At 26.1% G+C, this 12769-nt stretch overlaps 5 protein-coding genes across 5 annotated transcripts, besides 10 other annotated features; 4 read left to right on the forward strand and 1 right to left on the reverse strand.

Annotated features, from left to right (window-relative positions):
- The first annotated feature begins 94 nt into the window (after positions 1–94).
- Positions 95–137: a sequence feature (AT_rich).
- An 87-nt stretch (positions 138–224) lies between these two features.
- Positions 225–249: a microsatellite.
- Positions 250–785: 536 nt separating this feature from the next.
- Positions 786–836: a sequence feature (AT_rich).
- Positions 837–1062: 226 nt separating this feature from the next.
- CMU_001030 (40S ribosomal protein S18, putative) lies at positions 1063–1524 on the forward strand (the record flags this gene model as incomplete). The annotated part of the gene is made up of 1 exon (XM_002141545.1): positions 1063–1524. One exon carries the CDS (start codon positions 1063–1065, stop codon positions 1522–1524), a length of 462 nt encoding a protein of 153 aa, XP_002141581.1.
- Positions 1525–1601: 77 nt separating this feature from the next.
- Positions 1602–1635: a microsatellite.
- A 253-nt stretch (positions 1636–1888) lies between these two features.
- Positions 1889–3663, reverse strand: CMU_001040 (uncharacterized protein; the record flags this gene model as incomplete). The annotated part of the gene is made up of 3 exons (XM_002141546.1): positions 1889–2055; positions 2178–2481; positions 2554–3663. The coding sequence occupies 3 exons, from the start codon at positions 3661–3663 to the stop codon at positions 1889–1891; spliced, it is 1581 nt and encodes a 526-aa protein (XP_002141582.1).
- Positions 2086–2131: a sequence feature (AT_rich).
- Positions 2514–2542: a sequence feature (AT_rich).
- A 76-nt stretch (positions 3664–3739) lies between the features above and the next one.
- Positions 3740–3791: a microsatellite.
- A 74-nt stretch (positions 3792–3865) lies between these two features.
- Positions 3866–3955: a sequence feature (AT_rich).
- A 586-nt stretch (positions 3956–4541) lies between these two features.
- CMU_001050 (U-box domain-containing protein) lies at positions 4542–7769 on the forward strand (the record flags this gene model as incomplete). Its single annotated transcript, XM_002141547.1, has 1 exon — positions 4542–7769. One exon carries the CDS (start codon positions 4542–4544, stop codon positions 7767–7769), a length of 3228 nt encoding a protein of 1075 aa, XP_002141583.1.
- Positions 5455–5496: a sequence feature (AT_rich).
- Positions 6872–6915: a sequence feature (AT_rich).
- Positions 7770–8206: 437 nt separating the features above from the next.
- Positions 8207–9169, forward strand: CMU_001060 (uncharacterized protein; the record flags this gene model as incomplete). The annotated part of the gene is made up of 1 exon (XM_002141548.1): positions 8207–9169. One exon carries the CDS (start codon positions 8207–8209, stop codon positions 9167–9169), a length of 963 nt encoding a protein of 320 aa, XP_002141584.1.
- A 107-nt stretch (positions 9170–9276) lies between these two features.
- CMU_001070 (uncharacterized protein) lies at positions 9277–12737 on the forward strand (the record flags this gene model as incomplete). The annotated part of the gene is made up of 2 exons (XM_002141549.1): positions 9277–9471; positions 9525–12737. The coding sequence occupies 2 exons, from the start codon at positions 9277–9279 to the stop codon at positions 12735–12737; spliced, it is 3408 nt and encodes a 1135-aa protein (XP_002141585.1).
- Between the last annotated feature and the right edge of the window lie 32 nt (positions 12738–12769).

The raw sequence follows: 12769 nt of genomic DNA on the forward strand, positions 1-12769 counted from the left end.
CACTTTTTTTTCTTTCTTAGTAAGAACCAGAAATATTATATACTATTTATTACTATGTTACAGGTTTTAATTACAATAACATAACATGAAATTCTAATTTATACAATTCATTTAATCAATTATTTTATATTTTTTTTCAAGTATTTAAGAGTAAGTTTATGTATGTCTATTATAAGTAGTAGTAACAATAAAATATATAAGGTACTAAAATATTCATTTTCTTTTTTTTATTTCTATTTTTATTTTTATCTCTTTTCTATAATAAAACTTTCTTTTTGAAAAAAAAAGTTAATAATTATAGAGATAATTTCTCAGTTTATTTTACTGTCATCATAGTTACAAATAAATACAGGTATGTCATTTTTAATAGTGTATAATGTCCAACATCACAACATTATAACTACTAAACTAAGAATTAATTAAAATTAGGTTAATCAAAAATATACTAAAATACAAGCACTAAACACTACATACCAAGCAAATATATTTTAAACAAGCTAAGTAATAAATAAGACAACTTCACAACAATTTTATTAATGTTGATGAATTGGATACATCTTATTTCACTAATATATTTCTATGTGATATCAATAATAGTATATTTAATAGACAATTTAAAATATCCCTTTATAAAAAGAAGTTATATATTTAGTTATTTAGTAATTAGATAAACCTAATTCCTTGTAAGACCATTAAGAAATTACAATATCAGGCACAGAGAAATTTGTGATTGGTATATAATATTGCAATTTAAAATTAACTAGTATATATTCTCTTTAGTATAGATATATTAATTTATATAAATATTTATTGATAACTTTATTAAGTTATATTTTGAGGACACTTATTACAATATAATTTCCTCACTAAATATCTCACATAGTCAAAACAATATATTCCTTAAGATGCACTTTATAAGGTACCCATAAATAGCGCGCGAGACGTATACTTAAATTTTGTCTCTCAAAGAATTTTCCTGTAAAGACAAAGAGACCTAATAAACTTCTGTGAACAAAAGAAAAAAGAAAACGGATTTTCTCTATTCTAATTAGAAAGTAAAGGATGACTCTCCAAGTAATGGATCAAGAATTTCAGCATATTCTCCGTATTATGAATACTAATGTCGATGGTCGTCAAAAGGTTATGTATGCTTTAACTGCTATAAAAGGTATTGGTAGACGTTTTTCAAACATTGTATGCAAGAAAGCTGATGTTGATTTAAGGAAACGTGCAGGTCAATTGACGCAAGATGAGGTCAATCGTATTGTAGCTATTGTAACAAATCCATTACAATTTAATATTCCTTCATACATGCTAAATCGCCAAAGGGATTTAAAAGATGGTAAATATAAGCATATGACTTCTAATAATTTGGAAGCATCTTTACGTGAGGATTTAGAACGTCTTAAGAAAATTAGAAGTCATAGAGGTCTTCGTCATCACTGGGGTATTCGTGTACGTGGCCAACATACGAAGACAACTGGTCGTGGTTGTCGTGTTGCAAGCTCTGGAAAGAAGAAGTAAATATACTTCCAGCATTAATACTATCTGAAATATAATGTTGTAGAGAAGGGAGGATTTACTGCAATATATTGAAGTTTAAATCAAATCAAATCAAATCAAATCAAATCAAATATTGAGAGATGTCTAATATTTACAATCCAAGATTATCTATGTAAAGTAGTATTCTTATTTTACTATAAGTTTTATTCCACTATCAGATATTCTTAATCTGAGTTGAGATTAGCTTGTAGATAATAATTACCTACCAAATATTTTCACATATTTATTACATATTAAATCTATAAATATTTCTGTATCTATTTTATCTAAATTCTTAATCTAACATCTTTGTTATCTAAATAGCTGTAAATTCGTTATATTTCATTTATTCCATCTGTATAGATATATCTGTAATGTCATGTTTACAAAGTGTCCCTGTAAACCATCCTGCTACACCCCACAACATTATTGGTATTATTATTCCAAATGTAACAATATACCATGCAATAGGGTCTTGTTCAAGTCCAGTTAAAAGATTCATTCCAAAAAGACCTGATAAAAATAGAAATAATCATTAAAAGGAATTATTAATATATTTGACTTTTAAACTAATTATTAAATATATTTAGGCTCTAAAAAGATTTAGATATTATTTATAATCAATTTCAACTTACCAGTTATAACTGATGCAATAGAGCAGGCTAAAGTAATTAAGGAAATTCTTAGGGCTGTGTACATGTATTCATTTCTTTTAAAATTTAAATAAAGATTCGATAATTGTTCATTCACATTTATTGAACTTTTTACTCTGCTTAATTGTATTGTATAACCATTAAATTTTGTTATATAATGTAAAATAATTTCTTCCCACTCATCTGAACTTAAAACAAATTTTTTTTTCTTTTGATAAGATTTCTCAATTTGTGATTGAATATTTTTTAGACAATTTTGTAAGCTAGTAATACTTCTTTCTAGAGTCTAGATAATATACAAATTACATTTATTTAGTGAATTATTCAAATATATATAAAAAAAAAAAGTTCAACTTACATCAACATCTCTTTTTAGGCACATTTTCTTTGAGAATGAAGAAAAAGTAAAACGCCATGGGTAAAGGTACCACTTATTATACTTAACTCCATGTCTTAATCCCTGAAAAAATTCACTTTTTATTTGAGTTAAGTAATTATGAATTTTTTCACAACACTTTTCTAAAATAACATAAAGGCATATTGCAGCAAATGATTTCTTTATATATTTTGATTCATCTTTTTGATTAAACCTATTTAAATGTGAGTTTGTATTATTTTCTATTAAAAAAAATTTTTCACATATAATACATCCAATTGTATAATGAATTTTTTCATTAATAGATTTAATAGACTTTATATTATCATAATTAATCTTATCATTTTCTAAAGATGTAGGTTGTTTTTCTTTTCTATTAATCATATTTCCATATCTGGTAATATTTGAATAATGCTTGTTTTCATTATTATTTTCTGTATCTATATAAATATTTGAATTTCTTATTTTACATTCATAACATAAGATATTACAAATATTTGATAGTGATGAAGATTCCCTAGTTGGATTATTAAAATCTGAGTCTGATGAGCAATCACTATGAATAAATGCCTTGTCACAATACGTACTTGTTACAATATTTTCACATATGGATATTACACATGAATTATCAGGATTAAATATCCAGAGATGTGTTGCTGTTATAATTGCATTTATATCATCAAATTTAATGATAATATATCCATTACAATATATGATAGGTGTATTATCACTAGATAATGGATCTACTTTTAGATAATCACTTAAGGATATACCAATATACATGAAGCAATCTTTTCTGTTATAATAAATCCTTCTGGGAATTTGATAAAGTAAAGGATGACAAATTACATAAAAAAGTATCCGATCACTACTAGTACATGAAACCTGAAAGTTAGCATTAGAAATAGAATGGTCACAAAGTATTTCCGAGTTTATTGAAAATTCATTGTTAAGTAATCCCATATGACCTATATTATTTATATCAACATATTCAGTAGATTGGAGGTTACTATCATATATATTACTGGACGACTCTTCAACTTCATGTAGTTTAAATGTATGGTTCTCAATTACATTGTGTATTTGTTTCATAAGAAATTGATTTGTTTCAGTAAGAGATCAAAGTTATGAAGATCCGTACATTGTACTGGATAAAAATTAAGACTTCAAGTAAATAGATCTATATAATAAATATATAGTTAAAATTATAAATAAATAAAATATTTCTCACGAGTTAGATTCTACCTATTTCTTAAGTCAAAATCCTTTTTATCTAAAGAGGCGGTATATCATCTATTTTAATATTTATAACTTTGTAATATAATATTAAATACATTAACATGTGAATATTATATAAAAAAAACTTTTTTTTTACTATATATATCAGTATCTTAATATTATATTCTAGATATGTATAGTCATAAATAATTAATAAGGTCTACACAATTTTTTTAAGAATCACAAAATATATTTAGCAAATAATCCCACCCTTGTCAAAAGATTTCCTTTAAATAAGATTAAAGACAACTTAAGTACTTTTTTTTTTATTTTTGTCCCAGTATGTAATTTCAATTATTTATATATTGAAATTAACAAAAACTAAAAATAATGACCAAAAAAAGGATTATATAGATAAGTGCCACATAAAATTAATAAATATTGTTCAGGCTAACTTCCAAATAAAGTATTTTCTCTGAGAATTAAGAATAAAAAAGTAGATGAAGTTATAAAAAAAATTTGTGGGTAATTAATTAAAAATGATGTGTTAAAGATCATAAATATAAAGGATATAAAAGGTATTAGGTAGACATGTTTTTGATTAAACAACCCGCATATGCAATTTTAACCGGTATATGCTCATTGTTAAAAATTGTGCGCTTAAAGTACCAGGTATTACAAAGCGGGTAAATTTAAAAAGTATTCTAGCTCACAGTTTCATCCTTTGTTAGATATTAGTAAAAGTAAGCTTTATGGCAAGCATAGTTGAAGAAAAGGAAAGTTTATTGATAAGTAATCTTTTACGTATTAGCTTACAGTCAAATTTACAGGTACAGAAAAGTTTAAGTGGTTATCCTTTTGTGTACCTTGAGGATTATTTTGAAGAACTTGAGAAATCTGGGAAACCTTTAAATTTAAGGTTTACAGATATTGATGATATAATTTACTATCGTCTAAAGACTTTTTTTAAATATGGAGATTGGAAGGAAGGAGTATCAGCACTACAATTTTTAGTAGAATCTTATGGTAGATTTCGTAATGAATTATCATCTACAAGACTTTGTAATGAAGTAAAAAATAAAATTTCTGACTGTATTGATTTACTACCAAAATATGGTGCACTTTTAATTCAATGTCCTGAACTTTTTGAAGTTGATAATAATGTAGACATTAAACTAAGGATTTTAAAATTTTTAGAAATGGCAATTCCAACTATATTTATGGCAAGTATGTTAGATAAATTAGAGGCAAATGATCCAAATTGTATTGAGTCTATATGGGGACCTGTAATAGATAAGTTAATAGAGAAGATTTTAGGAAGGACATTCATGGATTTACATATGTCAATAGCTAAAAATATTATGTTTTTATCTCAATTTAAACAATTAGTAAATGTTTTAACAAATAGACCTTTATTTTTACCATCAAATAATATTAATAATAATTCAGTTTTTGGTACATCTCCAGGATTTACTTTACAAACTGGTTCTTTATTTGGAGGTTTCATTAGTCCAAATCCTATAGATAAAAGTTTGCAATCTAAAGATAATTTAAATCCAATAATTCAGAAGTATTTTAGTGGAATACTAATGAAGACTCAGACTCAAATTACACAATGTAAATTATCTATTAAAAATGAACTTTCACTAATTCATGAACAATCTCTTATTTTATTTAGAAATATATTAAAATCTAATATTAATAATAGAAGAAAAGTTCTTAAATGGATAGGGTTAGTATGTTGTTCTAATGAAGGAAGAACTAAACTATTTAATGCTATTTCTAGTCTATCATCACTTAGAAATAATTCAAATACTAGATCATTACAATCAAGTATACAATCTTTAATTTTAAGAACATCTGGACAGACTACAAATGGTTTTTCATTAAATGTTTTAGAGCTTATATTAAAGCTTTTGGAACCAGTTAAAATAGAAAAAGTTCTAGATTTGGATTATTTTTATATTTTATGGGGGAAATTGGATGAAAATGGAGATATTGGTAATGAGGTTAAGAGTATTCTTGGTGATTTAATTAATGAAGCTACTCTTGGAGATAAAGAAAAGATAAAACAATGGACAGATATTATAGAAGCTAAAAAGATTGATATTGAAAATAAGAAACTTGAATATAATGATATTATACGCTTTCCTACTCAAATATTTTGGCTTTCTTGTAAAGCAATAATAGTTTTTATGCACCCAATCTTATCAGAATATGAAAATAAAATACATGAACTTAATGAATATAGAAATAATTCTACTTCAATGGGACTTCTAAGACAAGATACTGAATTTGAACGTCTTACTGCAGAATTATTACTTTATGACTGTACATTATTTCATACAAATATAATGACTACATATTGGCATTTTTTGAGTATATTTTGCCATTTTATTATAAGAAGTATTTATAATTTTGATGAATATGGTAACAAAATAAAGGAATGGGATGATTTAATACATTCAAAACAGGGTAAATTATTAAATGCAATGAGAAATTTTGGTCAACCATCATCAAGTTTGTCACCTCAATTTTCAGTTTTACCCAGTAGAATAGTAGATGATATTATGACTACAACTGAATTAATATTAAGAATTAAAGGAAATGATGAATCTATAATTGGATTTGATTTCGATTCTTATATTTCATTATGCATTTCACTTATAAGTTTTGGAAATTATTTTAATAATCCTCACTCACGCTGCCAAAAAGGTGTTGGGAGTATTCATTATTTATTACAATTACCTCAGTATCGGCAAAAGATTGAAACTAATGAAGATTGTATAGAATTTATCCTTCCAAATTTAATATCTTTATTCAATGATGTTCAGAAATCTCCATATTTCGATAGATTTTCCCTACGTTTACCAATTATTATTTTACTTGAAAACCTTATTGGGATTGAATCTCATAGAAATCGTTTATATTCCTTTGTTAAAGATCGTGATGAAGCATTTACAAAATTTATTCACTTATTGGTAAGTGACCTAAATTATTTATTAGAAGAAGGAATGTCAATGCTCGCAGAAATTAAAAAACGTGAGATTTCAAATAATGCAAATAGAGATAATTTACAGACAAATAATAATATATATAATGATTCAAATAATAATATAAATATTACAAATCAGTCATCTAATCAAAATAATGAAGATTTAGAACATGAATCGGCATATCAAAATTCTGATATACAAAGTTCTATTGAAGAGATGCCATTAGAACGTTTAAATCAATCCTGTAAGGGCTATATGCAACTTTCTCATACATCTGCTAGTCTTCTACAAAAAATAACTCAATACTACCCTGAAGAAATAATTGATTCACCTCTAATTCTTCCTCAAATAGTTACATGTCTTAATAGTACTTTAGATAGATTAGTTGGTCCGAAATGTCTTGAATTGAAAGTGAGTAACTTTGAGAGCTATAACTTTAATCCTCGTCAACTATTGGCAAATATATGTTTGACCTATATCAAGTTATCTTTTAAAAATATAAGTACTATGACTAATTCAGTCAATTTATCTACAAATTCTGAACAAGAAATTTGTAGTCAGTTAATTTCAGAAATTATAGAAGAACAAAGATTTTTTAAAGTTGCAACTTTTGCTAAAGCATATCATATAGTAAGAAGAGAAGGGTTACTCAATTTAGTTCAGCTTAAACAATTTGGACAACTAGTTAAGATTATACAGGAAAGAGCAACTGAGCATACACAAGGAAATCAAGACATACTAAATATAGATGCAATGGATATACCTGAAGAGTTCTTGGATCCAATAATGCAAGATATTATGATTGATCCTGTAATGTTACCTACTTCATCTAAAATTATGGATAGACGTATTATTGAGCGTATATTAATGTCTGATGGTTTAGATCCATTTAATAGATTTCCACTATCAAAATCAGAATTGATTCCTCAGCCCGAATTAAAGCAACAAATTCAGGAATTTATATCTAAATATAAAAAAACATGAAGTCATTAAAACATACTTTTAAGTCTTAGTTTAATAGAATTCTGAATATTCCTTTTATCACCTAAAATCTAATACTTTATTAAATTAATATAGTCTACTCATTTAAAGATTTTTCTAACTTATTATTTTTTTATATCATCTGTTTATTTAAGTTACTAGTACAATTAAGTTAGTTATTACCTCTATTTACTTAAATAAATTCTCTACATTAATATATTCATATGTTCAAACTAAGTTTCTAATATTAGAAAAATTACTATATTGCCAAATTATTTTATCTTTTAAATAATCTATAAATGCCTCATCCTGCTGTATTTTGTCATTCCTTAAGTATATATTAAATCATAATGGCGCAAACTATTTGATATTTAGATCTATAAATCCAATATTTGGTTATAAAGTTAGAAGAAAGAAGTGTGATATTTTATTATTTAAATATGCAGAATTCTAAGATTTTGACTAGAATATTTATATTAACTTGTTTGTTTGTATTGAGTAAATCAAAAGATGTGAATAGTAATGATGTAATTAATATACTGGAGCTGCTTAACCCTACATCAGGAACAAATAGTATATATGAAGATCCAATACCAAAAATAATAATACCGGAAACATCATTAAGTACATTTCCTAATACTTATAATCCAAAAGGTACTATAAAAACATTCAAATATTATCCTCAAAGTAACTTAAAAAGTGGTCAATCAAAAGTCCAGAATATAACATTAAACAGTATTCCTACAACTCGTAGTAAAGATATTAATGTCATTTCATTAATAACTCCAAAACTTTCAGAATTAGGTGTATCCAGTTTAAATTTTAGTAATGAAGGAGATCAGATTGAAGATATAGATGAAGGAAGTCTATCTAAATACAATGAAACCCATTTATTAGATAATTTATTTACTTCTGGACAATCAGAATATCAAAATATCTATGATTTTGATGTAATTCCAATAAAATATAATGATGAAGAATCTAATATGGTTAAATTAGATCCCTTATTTACTCACTTAGATTCAAATAATGATGAAATTTTACTCTATAAAATATCAGATATCCCATCTTCGTCAAGTCTAGGATCGCCAAGCAAATTAAGGGATAACTCAATTGAAATATCTGAAGATAATTTGACTACTCTAGAACCTTCTATATCTCCATATATGGAGGAATCTAAACATATTTCTTTTAAAAATGTTGATATATTTGATAAGGTATCTGAAAAAGTAAAAGTGGGATTCTTAAGAGGATTACGTAAGAAATATTCTAATTTAGACTACAAAATATCAGTAGATCCTATCAAGATAGATATTAATATGAAGATCCCACTAGAAGTTACTTTTGAGCCATCTAGTAATAAATTGATAAATAATGAAATTAACGAAGGGGCGGATAAGTAAATGAGGCAAAAAATTAGGACTTAAATAGGCTCCCGGAATTAATTTCACACACAACCGACACTGCGAAATTAAAGTAAAATTTGAATGCTGTAATTTTTAAGCTTTTAATGAGCTTGATGGTTACACAAAATTCAGTAGATAATGAGGAATCTACGGATTTTTCTTCTCAGGATTTTAATAATTGGCCTCTGGAACTTAGACGAGTTAAGTTATATGAAGTAGATCCAGATAATGGGAACTGGATAGACTGTGGAACAGGTTATTTAAATATTGAAAAATACAAAAGTCAAATTTATATCATTGTAAGTTTAGACATGTAATTTAGAATTTTTTAGGTTATCTTTTGGTATTTTAGGTACATAGTGATGATCCAGTAAATGTCATACCCTGTGATAATTCTCTCAACAATACTTCGATACATCATAGTTCTAATAATACTTCAAATATATTATCTTATATTGTAGATACTCCTATTATGAATAATCGAGAATATTGTCGTCAGAAAGAAACAATTATAACATGGCAGGATGGGAATAATCCTGATTTATATAGGGCCTTAAGCTTCCAACATTCAGAAAGTTGCAATACAACTTGGGAATTTATACTGGCAATAGCTCCTCATCTATGTGTAGACTTAACAGGTGATGAAAATACAATAGATAATAATAATAACTTTTTAATACTAGAGAGGCCCCGGATATATAATTTAGATCGAATAATAGAAGAATTAGAGTTAGAGGCTCAACAGCATAGTTCTGATAACATAGTTACTGACATTTTACATAAAGGTTTTTTATCTCAAATATTCGATTTAATGGAAGAATTGGAAGATCGAAAAGATATGAGATCATTATATAAAATATTTGAGATAATCCGTAGAATTGTAGTTCTTTATGGGCATCATCCTGAAATATATGAAACTCTTTTAAGTGATGAGTATTATCTTAAATTTTTCAGAGCATGTGAATATGATGAGGCATTAGAGAGTTATAAAGCGAGATTTCCTCATAAATCTTTTTTACAGAATGTAAAGTTTCATAATGTGGTTCCTTTACCTGATGTTCAAACAATTCATATGAATTATCGTTTAATGTATCTCAGAGATGTTGTAATGCCTAGGCATTTAGATGAACAAAGCTTACAGAGGATATCATCTTTAATCAATTCCAATTTTTCATCTATATTAAACATGATTGTTACTACAAGTGAAATATGGAGTTATTTGAAAGATCATATTCAGAAGGATTTTTTAGCTGCAAAATTTGTACATGCAGTTTTAACAGTCTTGAAACAACATCCAATGCTATCTATTTATGAGAGGCATCAGGTATTTATGAACATTAAATTGCACAATATTTTAAGGGAATTTGAGGGGTATTTGAGAAGAGATTGCATTGGTGCTATAGAATTGGATAATTTATCAAGAGCAAGGAACATTGATGAAATCGACCAATTAGTAACAGATAAAGATTCATATACTAATAATAAGAATAAATTAAAAAGAAAATCAAGTTTAGGATTAGGAATTTCAAATGATGAAGATTTGGAAATTAATGATGATTTTAAAATTCAACCTAGTATTCATCATAAAAATAAATCTCAAATATTATCTCAATCTTCTATTACAATTCAAAGTAATTACATTAGTCCTGTAGATTTGGCAATTGAAACTTTTTCTTTAGTTTGTGATATAAATCCTGGATTATTAAGACATGCAATACAAGAATCTACTAATACAACCCAATATCAAAAACCCTTAGTAAATAAACCAAAGGATGAATTTGTAGATGATAATGTACTTCATGAATCTAATGAGATAAACATAAATTCTTGTTCAGGGGATATTCTATTAAGAAGAAGTTATTCAGAAACTCATGATGTTTACTCTAATATTCCAACATTGTGGTATCTTTTGTGTGATATATTTGTAAAATCTCCAAATGAAAGTGCTCAAGTCCAGATATGCTCTATATTTAGAAGAATTTTAGATCCTAAAAATATGGATGCACCTGAACGTGATGATTCTTTATCTTTATTTTATGATGTTGGAGTACTTGATAGACTAATTGACAATCTTTTAGTAAATTCTCCTTCAGAACATATTTATAATGGAGTTACAGAAGCTCTTTATTCAGCAAGAGTTTTATTCTGTGATATTCTAATAACTTGTGTTCAAGAACACAATTATAGAATAAAATATAAAGTCTTACAAAATCAACTACCTTATAGAATAATCCACTTGGCCACTAATCCATTTCATAAGCTATTTTGTATAGCAGCAATTAAATTTTTAAGGACATGTTTGGGAATTAGAGATGAATTTTATTATCGACTATTTGCTAAACATGATATTTTAAGAGATGTTATGTATATATTAGATAATATAAAAGTTTCACGAAGTCGTGGGGAAGGCTGTGTACTAGAAAGTGTGATACTTGAAATGTTAGATTTTATCTGTCGCAATAATATACAGGTACTTGTAAATTATTTAATGGAAAATTATGGCAAATTAATAAGATATTTAGATAAAAAGTCTTCTTTAGGATCTGGTTGTAAAGTTTATGCTAGAATTATTGAATCTTATAGGCTCTCACAATATTCTTCATCTAAAGATAATTTTGAGAACATATGTAATAGTACTGAGATTGACAATAATATAAATGGATCTAATACAAAATTAAATCCTATTAAGTGCAGGTACAATTATAATGAGGAATCTAAAAATGATTACGTTTCAAAATCTTTACAATTACCTCCATCATCTCCTATCTTATCTAAATCATGTACATATTGGGATGATGAATCAGAATTATCAAGTGAGAATTCACACAACACTAATGAAGATACAATATATAATTTTATTAATAGTAGGAATATAGATTCTGAAAAACCAGATATTTCAGATAAATTAAATCATGTAGGTGATTTCTGTAATACTAATGCATCGAGAGAGAAACAGATCGTGAATGTTGATAATGTATGTACTAATAGAACAAGGTTTCAAACGGATATTAAAAATAAGCATCTAAATTATAATGATCAATATCAGGAAAATTATTTATCTATAAAATATTTGGATAATTTATCATTGTTAGGATACTCTACTACAGATGAAGATGTTAGTCCTGTTTTACATCCTCCTGGAGAAAAATATAGTATAGCAAATAACTCCAGCACAATTACATCAAATATTAATAAAAAAGTTGAGTTAAAAATTAAATGGATACAAGATGGAAATTCTAATAATGATCACCAATTTGAAGAAAAAGTTGAATCTTTAAATAAAATCACAATGAATACTAATGATAAAGACTCACTTTCTATAGAAGATAATAGTGATGTACATAATAATACAATAATATCAGAAACTCCAGTAATAGAACAAAAGATAAGTAATACATCAAATAAATACCACATTGGTTATTCTACAGATGATAGTGTAATATTTAATGAAATTGAACATGAATCTTCACAGATGCATGATGAAACCACTAGTACTACTGATGACTTACTAGGAACTATTCAATCTAGTAGTTATAAAAGATCTAAACATGATAACAATAACTAGTCACATAAATCCAAGTTATAAGTAATAGTTAG

This window comes from Cryptosporidium muris, genomic scaffold, assembly GCF_000006515.1.
Source record: "Cryptosporidium muris RN66 scf_1106632373461 genomic scaffold, whole genome shotgun sequence".
In the NCBI taxonomy this organism is placed as follows: Eukaryota; Apicomplexa; class Conoidasida; order Eucoccidiorida; family Cryptosporidiidae; genus Cryptosporidium; species Cryptosporidium muris.